The sequence below is a fragment of the Acomys minous genome (genome assembly GCF_964271855.1).
Source record: "Acomys minous genome assembly, chromosome: 11".
Lineage (NCBI taxonomy): Eukaryota > Metazoa > Chordata > Mammalia > Rodentia > Muridae > Acomys > Acomys minous.
The window spans coordinates 70,709,732-70,724,481 of NC_140492.1; the positions used below are offsets into that span (position 1 = coordinate 70,709,732).

The 14,750-nt window shown below is 47.1% G+C and overlaps 1 protein-coding gene across 6 annotated transcripts in view; it reads left to right on the top strand.

Moving 5' to 3' along the window:
- Positions 1 to 14,750, top strand: part of ABCC5 (ATP binding cassette subfamily C member 5) — an 86,087-nt gene that overhangs the window by 11,722 nt on the left and 59,615 nt on the right. For 2 of the 6 annotated variants that reach the window (XM_084801595.1, XM_084801596.1), the window contains exons 3-5: positions 9,283 to 9,440; positions 9,612 to 9,767; positions 10,343 to 10,490. In XM_084801595.1, coding sequence (XP_084657721.1) covers positions 9,283 to 9,440; positions 9,612 to 9,767; positions 10,343 to 10,490 — 462 coding nt within the window. Of the gene's footprint in view, positions 1 to 9,282; positions 9,441 to 9,611; positions 9,768 to 10,342; positions 10,491 to 12,619; positions 14,152 to 14,750 lie in introns of those variants that run through there. The other 4 variants (XM_084801598.1, XM_084801599.1, XM_084801600.1 and 1 more) reach the window with 4 other exon arrangements.

Here is a 14,750-nt window from a genome sequence, read left to right on the forward strand (position 1 = left end):
GTGAATCTGTGAGTTCGAGGCTAGCCTGGTTTACAAAGAGAGTTTCATGATATCCAGGGCTATCACACAGAGGAACCCTGTCTTGAAAAAACAAACAAACAAATAAACAAAAAACCCTACAAATGTTGCCCTGTAGGAGGTAGTCAGTGTGAAGGCCAGACTGCCCTTGTGGCCTCACCTCCCTGTAAGGAGTGGCTTAGCAGAACTTATCCGCAGACCTGAGGAAAGAACAGTGCCTTCTCTTTGAAACATTAATCTCACCTGCCTACGGTTTTGGCCCCGTGCGTGGTACCATTGGCAGGTTCAAGTTTCATTTGTTTTCAGAGCAAATATTGCCAAAAGGATTTGTATGCTGTTTGGTTTTGAGAAATAGGCCCATATTCCGGGTGCCAATAAAAGCTGAAGTCATGTGACTTTTAGAAGTCTATGAACCAGGGTCTGGGGCTGCAGTTGTGCTCCTGAGTGTGAAGACCTGAGCCCATGAAAAAGCAGGCACAGCCTCAGCAAGGGAGACAGGCAGGGCAATCCCTGGGGCTGAGTGTCCTGTCCCAGGTCCCACTAGCTCAAAACATAAAATAGATGGTTCCCGGGATTGATCTGGCTTCTACATGAAGGAAGTTTTATCTCAGTGTTGTTCTTTTCCAAAGCTAAACACTGAATATCTTCCTTTAATCCCAGTACTCAGGAGGCAGAGGCAGGGGGTTTACTCTGAGTTTGAGGCCAGCCTGGTCTACAAAGCGAGTCCAGGACAGCCAAGGCTACACAGAGAAACCCTGTCTCAAACAAAACAAAACAAAACAAAACCCTAAACAAACAAACAAACAAACAACCTGAATATCTTGAAGGACTTTTCATCAAGGCCTGCATTTACAAGTTTTAGTGCCTAGATCAGTAGTCATTGAAGTCACAGGAAGAGAGTTAAAGTGCCAGGGCCCTGTTTCAGACACACCAGCTGGCCCCTGCAGTGCAGTGCAGACAGGTACTGGGGCAGTGTAAAGCTTCCTGGTGTGGCTGCCCTTGGGACCAGGGGTTCTCAACCTGTGGGCCACGAGGTACCCTGCATATCAAATATTTACATTATGATTCATAATAGTAGCAAAATCACAATTTGAAGCAGCAACAAAAAGGATTTTGTGGTTGGGGGTCCGCACATTGGGGGCCGCAGCGTTAGGAAGGCTCAGAGCTAACTGCTGCCATAAGCATTGAGCTTCCCGTCCTGTGATTCATTTTCAGTTTAGCTTTGAAACATAATCATGGTATTAACAAATTTAATCTCAGACCCCCCAGTGTGGTAGGACCTTTGAATGAATTGCTCAAATCAAGCTTATGCAACAACTTCAGTTCTCCCTCATTATGGGGTAATATGAGATTACAGTCTGCAGAAAAATACCTATTTTACCATGCTGATGTGTGTCCCTCTGCTTTAGGCATTTGCCCTTATTTATGACGTGTACAAATAGGATAGCATGGGAGTGGGAGCTGACAGATTCGCTTCCCCAGCGTGGCGTGCTTGTCAGGAGAGCTTTGGATTGCTCTAAGGGCGAACCATTGCAGGGTGAGCACACTGTTGCCCTGTCAGCAGATGGGCAATCTAAAACAAAATGGGCAGCCCAGACAAGCAGCGGCTGTGCTTGCAGTAGGTGCACGAGTGACTACAAATGTAAGATGACGTCAGTGCCCACAGAGCGGGGATTCCTGTGCGTGAGCCCTGTGCGCTGTAGATCGGCTGCTTCTTGTTCTTTGTTTGGCTAGGCGCAGGAGTGCAGCTCCCTGACTTCTGGCTGCATTTTGGCGGAATCTGGGCTTTAATTCTTGTCCCCTTTTAGCTCTTCAGTTTATTCCCTCATCGTCATCGGCTCAGTAGTAAGATGCTCAGTACATGCAAATCATACAGTTGTTGAGCAGACACGACCGGCAGTAGTTACTGCTATAGGGCCTGTCCATGTGGTTGGGCATCTGGTCACTGAGAACCATTGACCACATTGTACTCCTCATCTCTTCTCATCTCATCCCCCTCCCCTCCCCTCCCCTCCCCTCCCCTCCCCTCCCCTCCCCTCCCCTCCCCTCCCCTCCCCTCCCCTCCTCCCCTCCCCTCCTCCCCTCAGTCTCCTCATCTCGTCTTGTCTCATCTCAGAAAAACTTTTAAAAGTTACTTCCGTGGCCGAGGCTGTTGAGTTGCTAGGCTGCTGGTGTGCGCATGAAGCCCTGATCTCATTCTCAGTGCTGCATAAACCCAGGTGGAGCTCATGCCTGTAATCCAAGCACTGAAAGTAGACATGAGGATCAGAAGTTCAAGGTCATACCTAGCTGTACATTATAGTCAAGGCCAGTCTTGGCTATCTAAGACCCCACTAAAAAATTACTTCTGGGGCTGGAGAGATGGCTCAGCGGTTAAGAGCACTGTCTGCTCCTCCAGACGTCCTGAGTTCAATTCCTAGCAACCACATGGTGACTCATAACCATCTGTAATGTAATCTGATGCCATCCTCTGGCCTGCAGGTGTATATGCAGGCAGAGCACTGTATACATAATAATAAGTAAATTAAAAAAAATTACTTCTGAAAAGGATGTAAAGCATTCTAACATAAACACGAATGGCCTCACAAAACACCTTCCTTTGGATTAGTGTGTACTATGCTCAGCTGTATGGCAGTCCGCGCTCACCTCAGTGCTGCTGACATTGTGGCAGGAGGAGTTCTGGCTGTGAGGCTGCCCTGTGCCGTACAGGGTGTCCATCGGCCTCCCTGCCTCTGCCCAGTACAGCCAGCAGCACCTGTAGCTGTACTGGTGACAGCTACACCTGTCTCCAAGTATCCTCTGGCAAACCAAAACAAACCACCCTCACTTGAGAACTGCTTACATTGCTGGGTATAGAAGCCACTAGCCACAGGTGGCGCTGAACATTTGAAACATTCCCAGTGTAAACTGAGCTATTCCCCAAGAACAAAACACAGACATTTACCACAGAAAACAAACACCTCATTTAAAAGAATCCCAGTAATGTTATAGGGCTTATATGTTAAAAATGTGATAGTTTTTATGTTTCACTAAGTAAAAGGTATTAAAATGTTACCTTTATTTTACGGATGGTGAGAACTTCCAATTGCGGGCTGACGGCTGATGGCAGAGTCAACAGTCAGCCCGCATTTGTCTTCCAAAACCTGTGTTCAAAATCTCTGCGGCCCCCAGTGTGGAACAGTCCTTTAAGACCATAAGAGAAAGTGGTTTTATTTTCTCTGAGAGTTTTGTTGTTTTTCTTTATTTTTTGAATGTTAGCATTTTGGAATTCCTACAGAATCTCAGCATCTGGTGCGTCTTGTCTGGACGAGATGTACATCTGCAATTCCCAGGCTCCTGAGTGCAGCAGGACTGTGTGTGTGTTCAAAAGTAGCTCTTCTGTCACCTTCTAGTTCCCTGAGAAAGGCGATGCAGAGTACATGACAGGGTCCGCCCTATGGAAACTGTCTAAGAAGGAGTAACAGAAATGTGGCAGCAGTGGCAGACTTTAATTTTTAGGTAAAGAATCTTTTGTATGGAGGATTTGTCATCAGCCGGCTTGTGATGGGAAGATTGTGGGGAAGGCAAGGTCTAAAATCCCAGCCATCTTGTCACACGACTGATGTCACTGTGGCATTTAGAAAACCCTCAGGGAACAGCCTTGCCTGTCAACTCTCACTTTAAGTTTTTAAAGTTCCTTTGATTTTGGTATCTGCCTGTACAGGAAATTATATAACCCTGGAAGAAATGGAACATATCACTAAATGCGATCAAAGAAACAACCCATGCTGCAGTCACCTTTTTGTTTTTAATTAATAGATTAAAAAAAAAACAACAATAACTCACCCTGTTAGTAGGCATTTTACATGTAATCTCAGCCAAAAGGCTGAGAAGTAATTTTTATTTTTGAGAGGAAGAAAATGAAATTAATGTGTTGTACACTCAGAATTGTATTGCTTTCTTCCCATCATCTGGACCAGTCTTAAACATCAGAGGTGCTCAGGAACTTACTGTTACAAGGCTGTGACTGTTGGAGGGTTTTCTTAGTATGCGTGCCTCACATAAGTATACTAGTGGATGACGTACTGTGCTGCCGGGTTTATTTCCACAAGCTGGAGACATTTGGGAAGAGAGGCCTCAACTGAGAAAATGCCCTTCAGCAGACTGTATTACGGGAAAGGCTGTGGGGCATTTTCTTGACTAACGATGGACGTGAGAGGGCCCAGTTCGCTGTGGGCACTCCATGCTGGGGTGGCGGTCCTGGGTACTGTAAGAAACCAGGCTGAGCAAGCCATGGAGGAGCAAGCTAGTAGTCAGCACCTGCATCAGCTCCTGCCTCCAGCTTCCTGCCTTGCGTTGCTGTCCTGACTTCCCTGGATGATGCATTCCCAGCTCCATGGTGGACTCAGTCAGCATGGCCCATAGGCTCATATGTTTGATGATTGGTTTCCAGTTGGTGGGTTCTGTAGGACGGCTTAGAAATTATGGCCTTATTAGAAGAGGTGGTGTGGTTTGATTGAAAGTGACCCCAATAGGCTCATAGGGAGTGGCATTATGACAATGTGTGGTCTTGTTGGAATAAGTGTGGCCTTGCTGGAGATAGTATGTCACTTCGGGTGGCCTTGGAGGTGTCAAATGCTCAAGCCAGGCCAAGGCGCTCTCTTCCTGTTGCCTCCTCCTCCATGTCGGCCTGTGTGCCACCATGTTTCCTGCCCTTACAGTGATGGACCAGACCTCTTAAAACAGCAAGCCAGGCCCAGTTTCTGCCTGCTGCTCACTTTGCTCCCCACCATGATGGTCATAGACTCACTCTCTGAAACTTGAAGCAACCCCCCAATTAAATGCTTTGTTTTATACGTTGCTTTGGTCATGATGTCTCTTCATGGCAATAGAACAGAAACTAAGGCAAGCTGTAAGTTGAAATAAACCAGTTTCCTCCCCAACCTTCTTTTTTTTTTTTTTTTTAAATGTATTTATTATTATGTATACAGTGCTCTGCCTGCATGTACGTCTGCAGGTCAGAAAAGGACATCAGATCACATTATAGATGGTTGTGAGCCACCATTTGGTTGCTGGGAATTGAACTCATGACCTCTGGAAGAGCAGTCAGTGCTCTTAACCGCTGAGCCATCTCTCCAGCCCTCCCCAACCTTCTTTTGGCCAGTGTTATATCCCAGCAGTAGAAACCCTAAGACAGAAATTGGTGCCAGAAGTGGGGTATTTCAAAGATTTTCTTTCTTTCTTTCTCTTTCTTTCTTTCTTTCTTCCTTCCTTCCTTCCTTCCTTCCTTCCTTCTAGGTTTTTCTTTTTGTTTTGTTTTTGTTTTTTCAAAACAGGGTTTCTCTGTGTATCCTTGGCTATCCTGGACCCACTTTGTAGACCAGGCTGGCCTTGAATTTTCAGAGATCTGCCTGCCTCTTCCTCCTGAGTGCTGGGATTAAAGGCATGCGCCACCACACCCGGCAAGATTTATTTCTTTATTATTATGTATACAGTGTTCTGCGGACATAGATGGTTGTGAGCCACCATGTGGTTGCTGGGAATTGAACTCAGGACCTCTGGAAGAGCAGGCAGCGCTCTTAACCACTGAGCCATATCTCTAACCCCCAAAAGTGGGATATTACTGTGACACGTTGACCATACAGTTTTGGGAGGTTGTGGGAGAACTTGGGAACTTTGGGCTGGGAAAGCCGTTGAGTGCCCAGAGCTCAGTGGCTGTTCTGTGGGAGTTGGGAAGATAAGTTGAGAGCAGTGCAGGCGCTGGAGGCCTGACTTGTGGAGCATTAGAGGGACGTTTGAGAGTCTCAAATTCTCTGTGGAAGCCATAGGATACTTTGAATTTTTAGACTGTGATTGTAGTCAGGCGTGGTGGCGCATGCCTTTAATTCCAGCACTTGTGAGGTAGAGGCAGGCAGATCTCTGAGTTCTGGAGGTCAGCCTGGTCTACAAAGCCAGGCCAGGCCAGCCAGGACTACAAGAGAAACCCTGTCTTGAAAAACAAACAAATAAACAAACAAACAAACAAACAAACAAAAAAGAGTGTGTGGTTCTTGTCAGCTTGGGCTAAAGATTCTGCTGTGAGCAAAACCGTTAAAATGAAATTTCTGCTTTGCTGAGACACTGAGTTCTGGTCAGCTGGAGCTGAGAAGGCAGTGGTGATGAAGAAGAGCCCAGCACCACTGAGGTAAAATCTGAGTGTTTCTTCAAACGTCAGCGAGCACACAGAAGCTGTGGTTCAGAGCTGTCTACGCTGCATCCTGTGCTGCAAGCTGAGCTTGGTAATATGTCACCTAGGCCGTGCAGGCTGGGAAGGCTCATGGAGAGTAACTGATGCTTGGTACCATGTGGCAGAGTCAGGAGTCCCAGAAGACGAGCAGAGATACAGTTGGTGAAGGTGCAGCCCAGTTACATCAGCAGGCTGCTGCATCTTGGAGATGCCGAGGACAGGAGCAGCTGTGGAGTGCAGCCCGCTTAAACCCGTGAGGTGAACACGTGTGCTGCCCTTTGGGGCCTGATACTGGGCTTCACACTGCTGGAGTTTGGTTTTGCTTTTATCTGATTGTGACTGTGCCCAGCTCTTCCCTCTTGGAATAAGAAAATATGTCCCTTTTTATTTTACAGGAGCTCACAGTTATGAGACCTTGGCTATTTTAGAGAAACTTGCAATTTTATTTTATTTTTTTTGATATTTTAAAGTATTTTAATTGCTGAATATTAAAATTTTTATATATTCATTTATATTATTGCACACATATATATGTATATATACATATGTATATACACACATATATACATACATACATATATATATATATATATATGTAAAACTTGCAATTTTAGACTTTGGCTATTTTAATAAGACTGAATTTTAGAGTGTTGAATTTGTAAAGATTGTGGGACCTTTAAAGTCTGGAATATAGTTATGTTGTGATATTGATATTAATATGGCATCTTAGGGACAACAAGAAAAGAGCAAGTATGACTTTTTTTGGTTTTTTGAGACAGGGTCTCTCTGTGTAGCCTTGGCTGTCCTAGAATTGCTTTGTAGACCAGGCTGGCCTCAAACTCACAGCAGTTTGCCTGTTTCTGCCTCCCAAGTGCTAGGATTAAAGGTGTGCGCCACCATGCCCAGCTCTATTTTTTTTTCAAGACAGGGTTTCTCTGTGTAGCCCTGGATGTCCTGGACTCCCTTTGTAGACGAGGCTGGCCTTGAACTCACAGAGATCCATCTGCCTCTGCCTCCCGAGTGCTGGGATTATAGGCGTGCGTGATCGCTGAGCAGTTATGGTTTAATAGTATGTGACCGGGGTCAATTATGCTAATTTTTAAATTTAAAAAAAATTATTAATTTACTATCTATACAGTATTCTGCCTGCATATATGCCTGTACACCAGAAGAAGGTGCCAGATATCATCTTAGATGGTTGTGAGCCACCATGTGGTTGCTGGGAATTGAACTCAGGACCTTTGGGAGAACAGCCTGTGTTCTTAGCCTCTGAGCCATCTCTCTAGCCCTGTGCTGACTACTTTTATGTAAACTTGACATAAGCTAGAGTCATTTGTGAAGAGGGAACCTCAATTGAGTAAATGCCTTTAATCCTATTGGCCTGTGGGGCATTTTCTGGATTAGTGGCTGATGTGGGAGGCCCTTGCCACTGTGGATAGTGGCCAGGCTAGGCTCAGCAAGCCAGTCATCAGTGCGCTTCCATGGCTTGGCTCAGCTGCTGTCCCGGTTTCCCTGGATGAGGCGCTACAAGCTGTAAGCTGAATTAGAAACTCTTTTCTCCCCGCTCTGCTTTTGGGCAGTGCTTTATCAGAGCATCAGAAACACTGATTCACACACACTAAATTTACCCTTTGCGATGCTTAGAAAATGTACTGACACTGGAACCAAGGCCCTGGCAAAGGCAAAAAGCTGCAGTAGAAGCTGGGTGGTGATGACGCACGCCTGTAGCCCCAGCACTCGGGAGGCAGAGGCAGGCGGATCGCTGAGTTCCAGGCCAGCCTGGTCTACAGAGCAAGTTCAAGGACAGCCAAGGGTACACAGAGAAACCCTGTCTAGAAAAAAGAAGAAGAGCCTTTACCACACACACCCACGTCTAGCTCTCCTTTACCACACACACACACACACACACACACACACACACACCCACGTCTAGCAGTCCTTTACCACACACGCACACATGTCTAGCACTCCTTTCCAGTGTTCCACTTTTTTTTAGACTCTAGCCACTAAATTGTTGGTGACGACTTCATGTAAGAGCCTGTTGACGCATTTGGCATTTTGTGCTATTATTTTCCTCAAGCCCAGTCTACCTTTGCATCCAGGAATGGAAGTGAATGTGCTCCGCAGAAGTGTACAGTTTCCTGATGCTGGACGGTTCACTATCTGAAGATAAGGAATTAGTTCTTGAATTAAAGCTATCAGATTTGAGTAGCCCAGGCTTACAAGTTACTTCTGTGCACAGAACATTTTCGACTTAATATTTGAGCTGCCTGTGTATGTTTTGGAAAGGAGGTGGCGTACACAAATAGAGGCTGTTTTGAGTGAAGCATGGTGTGCCACGCTCTATACCACCTTGTCTTGACTGGGGATCGGTTATTCGTCACCATAGCTATTGGAAATACTTGTGACCGTGTGAATTTCACTGCTCAGAGAGAAAAGGAAAGAGAGAAAGGGAGGGGAGTGAAGCTTCTACAAGGAAAGGATAGAACTCTAGCCGGGTGGGCAGATCCAGCCGCGGCCACCCTCCCCTGCCACTGTGAACGAAGCAGGCTTGTGTTAGTATAGTTAGCACACATAAGCTGTGTAGTTGGTATGTGTGGCTGTATCAGTCAGTTTCTGTAAAGGAACAACTGATTTTGTGTATGTGTGTGTATGTATGTGCATGCGTGGGTGTGCCTGGCTGAATGTTCTTTTTTTTTTTTAATGTTTATTTATTTATTTTGCATACAATGTTCTGCCTGCATGTGTGCCTGCCCACCAGAAGAGGACACTAGATCTCATTATAGATGGCAGTGAGCCACCACGTGGTTGCTGGGAATTGAACTCAGGACCTGTGGAAGAGCAGTCAGTGCTCTTAACCTCTGAGCCACCTCTCCAGTCCTGGTTGAATGTTCTTTAATGTGTTCTTAGTATGCAGCAGTAGTGTCTGACCCCGTGTCCTGGACGTTTCCAATCCTGATGAGTGATTTACCCTTGGTGTATCTTGAGTTCCAGTCAGCTGGGTTCGCCTCTCATCCTGTACATGTTACACACTCCATTAACTGTTCTTCCTACCACAGTTAGAATGCCAAGATGCTCTGGAAACAGCAGCCCGGGTCGAGGGCCTTTCCCTGGATGTCTCTGTGCATTCTCACCTCCGGATTCTGGATGAGGAGCATACCAAGGGAAAATACCATCATGGCCTGAGTGCCCTGAAGCCCTTCCGGACCACCTCCAAGTAAGGCTTTGTTGGCTAATGATTCATCCACAAGGCACTAGAAGAAGTTTTGAAATTGTTAAGGCAAGGACAGTTGGGGAGACCTAATGTTTGTCAGGAGCTGTTTACCGAGGCGTGGCTTCAGGCTCTCAGTATGTGCTGACACCTGTGGTTGCATTTTCCTCTCCTCAGGCACCAGCACCCGGTGGACAATGCTGGGCTTTTCTCCTACATGACCTTCTCATGGCTCTCGCCCCTGGCCCGAGTGGTCCACAAGAAAGGGGAGCTGTTGATGGAGGACGTGTGGTCTCTGTCCAAGCATGAGTCATCTGACGTGAACTGCAGAAGGTAGGCGCCTCTGCTCTGCCCTGTGTGCTGGATGCCAGAGCTAGGCGGTTGGGCCCACAGTGTGCAGTCTAGAGCGTCTTGCCCTTTAGGACCCTCAGCCCAGGGCGGGTGGCTGTGGACTCTCTACCCTTTGCTCATCTCTGTTTCCCTCTAATTGTGTTTTAGCCAAAGGATTTCTCTCCTCCCAGCCCAGCCTCTCTTCCCGAGCCTCTACATGGTAGCTGATTGTCTGATTAAAATCTAGTTTGTAGCTTTGCATTTTATCACAGGATCCTTGAGAAAGGGGACTCTCGGGAAAGGAAGTTTTATCCACATTGTTTATTCAGGGAGAGACCTTTGAGGAAGAAGGAGAGGCTCCTGCTCTCCTTGTTTTTTTCTGTTTCAAAAGCTCCCTTTTGGGAGTAAATGCATATAGGCCAGGAAGGGAGTTTTTGTCTACAACATGAAGGCTATGTGCATAATTTTAAAGGAGAGATTTGTGTAATGCAATGGCAGAGCCTGCATGGCCGGAAGAGGGCTAGGGTGTGTCCTTTCCCTGAGGAGATGTGTAACGTAGGACATGTGCCCTTGTTAAGACTAGAGAGACTGTGGCAAGAGGAGCTGAGTGAAGCCGGGCCCGCCGCCGCCTCCCTGCGGAGGGTTGTGTGGATCTTTTGTCGCACCAGGCTCGCCCTGTCCATCGTGTGCCTGATGATCACGCAGTTGGCCGCCTTCAGTGGACCAGTAAGTCCTGTCTATCCTTTCTGAACATGTGCAGGGGCCAGGCCGTGGCCAGCTCTAACCCAGTTGCTCTGTTGCCGAGGTTATGATCGTTTTTGGGACCAGTAGCAGCCTTAGAGACGCGTCTAGGGCTATTGAGGAGGGTCAGTGCACTTGAGAGTGAATGGTGGCTTGTCAGCTAGATTGATGAGGACACAAGAGTCACAGGGGAGACCACTGGCTTGTTTTCCTGGGGCCAGTGAAGCTGGACTGGTCCCGGTGCTGCACAGGATCTGCTTGCTGGTTGTGTGCTGACGTGAAGCAACAGTCAGGGCAGCCATGTGTTGGCAGTGCTGTGAGTGAGTGACTGAGTGTTGTGCGGCAGGGGCTGGCAAGCCTGTGCGGGTAACACACCAGATGCCTGGAGGCATAGTTGCCATGTCTACCGACTGTGACGAATGATCCCTGAAGAAGCTAGGAGCCTACCAGGGTTTTGTATAGAGTGTTACCCTGGCCAGCCCTGGAGCAGCAGCCGTGTGGAGACAGCGTAGAGCTGAGGGAGCTTTGGGCAGGAGTTTTCAGGCATCGTCTCTGCATCTGCTGGGCTGCCTGACTGTACTGCATTCATTCTCTACATTATTTGCCTTGAGGCATCGGAGCAGTAGTACTGTGTAGACTGTGCGTTTTCCGTGTGGTGGTGGGGTAAGTCTGTGTCTTAAGATGCATGGTGACTACGTAAAACTAATGTATACTTTGGAGGTTTTTCTTCTTCTTCTTCTTTTTAAATGTGTGATCCTTTAAAAAAAAGTTTTGGTATTATGTTTTTAATTGACCAACTAACACTTTTATATACCTTTTAAATAAAAAGGGACCATGTAACTGAATGTTATTAGCCGAAATGGCAAATGTTTCCTAGAGCCAGCGTCCCCCAAGAAGAGCTTCTGTCATTGTTTCACTACAGGGCTGGTGGCCGCTCTGACCCCTCATGGAGTTATTTTATCTGGGTAGTACAATATACAGCATTTCTCAATAAAATCACAATGAGCGTTGTTAATTCCCTATTTCTTTAAAAAAAAAAAAGAATGTCACGGATTACAGGGATTATGAAATTTTTTCTCCCCAAAAAGTAATTATAAAACATATGCTCAGCTTTGGTGTCATGAAGGCCACTCTGTTGAGCATCTGTTAATTTCTTAATGCTTCCGGTGCAGCATGGTGGGATGCTAGCCTCTAGAGCATGCTTCTAGCCGCCACGGAAGCTGGGCCTTCCCGGACAGGGACATGTGGTGCATCTGAAGAGCCCCTGAAAGTCACTAGGCCTGAGAGAGCTGCAGGCTTGTCCATTGTGAAAGTGTAAACAATGTAGACTTCTTTTTTTTTGGGAACTCTAATCCCAATTTCGACTGGAAATTGGAAAATCGGGCTTTTTTTTTTGGGGGGGGGGGAGAAATTAATGTTAGGAGCGAACAAACCTCCAGTGAGTGGACATGGGTCCTTTTGAGGAAAATCCAGTGTTACATTTTTGCATTTTCTAATTGGGCATGATTTTTTGATTGGCTTGTTCTGTTCTTACCAAAATCTTACCCTAAATTGTAGGCTCCATATATAGATCATCCCCTTAGGTCTCATACACAGAGCAAATGGAACACAACCAAGTCGTGTTTGTGTGCATGGTTGTTATGGTCAGTTGATGCTGACCTCAGAGTAGTCCCAGCTTCTAGTGCCGGCAACCAGCCCTCTATGTAGGGTGCCTCAGGGCTGAGGAAGTGCTAGCACAGTGCCAGCATTTATACAAGGTGATGGGCCTACGTGAAATGCAGGGCCAAATCACTACACGCACAGAGATGCTTTGGGGGCCTCCTCAGGCTAAGTTAGTTTTAGCAGCCCAGGCCTGACCTACGATTTGTATCTGAAGTGTTAGCACCTGCCTTAGGCCTGCAGAGAAGGCTGCCTTCTGCAGCGCATCTCTTGCATCTCTTTGTGAGTGCTAACAGCCTCAGGCTTGTGGGGGAAAGGCCAGTGAGAGAAGCCTTGAGAGAGGTAAGTTCCCACCCTCCAACCTCTCTCCAGCCACAGCTTGCTTGATGCTGTCAGGATCTGGATGTGGGGGGAGTGTCTCTGTAGTGGGACCAGTGACAGAAGCTGTTCTTTAGAATTTTCAGGATGGCTGTTTTCTGCGGTCAGAATGAGAGTGCAGCTGGGCAGAATCTCTCGCCGCCGCCGAGAGCTCAGGTAAGGTAACGCTTGTTCGCTGGGACCGCGTCCCACAGCGAGGCAGCTCTGCTGAGCCTCCGTCTCCAGTTACCTCCCAGTTAGTTTAGACTTAAATGATAAACTTAGGGCTTTAAAAAAAAAAAGAACTGAATTTGTTTGGAATTTTCATGAAAACCTGCTTTTCTTTCTCCCATACAAGCTCATTTGAAATGTTGTTGTTTTTAAACTCCTGTGTTGGACATTTTTTTTACCACTTTCCTCTTTCCCCCCTTTGAAAGTTTTGCATAGTGTAAATGTGCTCTGTCTTTCACTGTCCCTTCTCCTCCTTTCTGGGAGGGCTTGATTGCTTATCCAGCGCTGGAAAGGGGCACCCTAAAGGTGTAGGAAGGAAGGAGCCCCACACCTGCTGGCCTTCCCTGCCGCCTTCCTGGGAGACTGCTCCACATGCTGCTGTGTGGGAAAGAGCTTTACCCGAGGAGGAGGAGGAGGGCTTCAGCCACATTTTGGATGCGTACTGGAAAAGAAGCCAATCTTCTTGCTAGTAAATCTGTTCAGTGAGGACCAGACATGGGTCTAAACACTCTGAGGGAGGGAGGGGGTGGGTTACAGCAGTTCTCAGAACCTGAGACCCCCCTGCTTGATGAGGCTATATACTGGGGCTTGACATGAACCTAATTGTGGGGACCTCCTGGGACCTAGTAGACAACTTTGTGTTAAGTTTCTTTCAGGAAAACTGAAAGAGACAAATTACCCCAGAATCTGGATTCCTGGGTTCAGTGTTTGGCACTTGAGGATGACACGTCTGGCTTCTGTTGCGTGTCACTTCAGCCCCAGCCAGGACTCCTTGCTCTAGGAACCAGGGTAGATGGGTGCATGGGTTTAATTTCTTTTCTCCTTTAAGGTGGGCACTGGGTTTGGCTTTCTTTTGTCATAGTTTGGTTTGATTTTTGCCAACATCAATTTTAGCTGCCAGCAAGCACTTGAAAAGACTCCGAAGGATGCCAACAGCCTGCCCCGGCAGGCCTAGAAGTTTGCACTCTGTCTGGAGCAGAGCGTTGCCTCGCAGCTTAGCCGGCCAGCAGCACCTGCAGTCTTAAGCAGGGTACCTCTTTAGGGAATTTTTAGTTTTGTTTTTTTCTTAATCTTCTTTCTTCTAACAGCAAGGTCTTTATTGCTAGAGAATCCACTTCATTGCAGCTTCAGGATTCCTGCCCGATGCCGGCTGCCAGCCTGCTGTACATACTACTTCAGACTTTGGAAGCAGATGTGGCTCTGCTGTATCCCACTGTGTATAGTTACAAGCCGGAGGCCAGACGGTCTGTGTGACGGCTGTCCCTGTACGACTCTGTATGTTCCCGCTGTATGTCCCTAATGCCCCCATTGCTGAACAGTGTTTGTGAGATGCTCTTTGAAGATGGTATCTTTATATCTCTATAATATTTCGATTTCAATAAAAGTACATTGCTTCCCACTTTCTGGTATTCAATGCTGTTGCCGAATGTGCCTGTGTGAGTGTGTGCTCCGGCGTTGCAGGACCTCAGAGCTGGAGGTGCCACTCGTGGCTCTTGGGGGCTGGCTGTCTTCCCTCCCTGCAGGTGGTGTTAGACATATGCTCCCTGAGGTAACACGTTTTTGTTTTTGCGAGGGAGTGGGCGTGGGGAGGGCGGGAGGGAGGGTCTCTGGAGTTTGATGGCCTGCTTTGTTTGTACTCTTCTGTCCTATTAAACTGCCCCTGTTTGTTTCCAGGGATGTTTTGCACTTCTCACTCTTCCCCGTACAACTGTAGGTACACTGTTCCTTTTTATCAAATACGCACGTGTGAAAAGGATACAGAGAAAGGTCTTGAGTTCATTAAAGAACCGTAGCCATGTGTGAAGATGCTGGGATAAGAGGTCAATATAAACCTTTGGATGACCGTGTGTTTAGAATTAATTTCAGCTCATGGACAGGTTTATGTTACATTAGAAAGAGTAACGGTCCTGATGGCGGCGCCCCTCAGGAGAAAAGCAAACGACCCCCAGTCCTGCATCTGCAGGCAGGTTGCCGGCAACATTTGGTCCAACAACACAA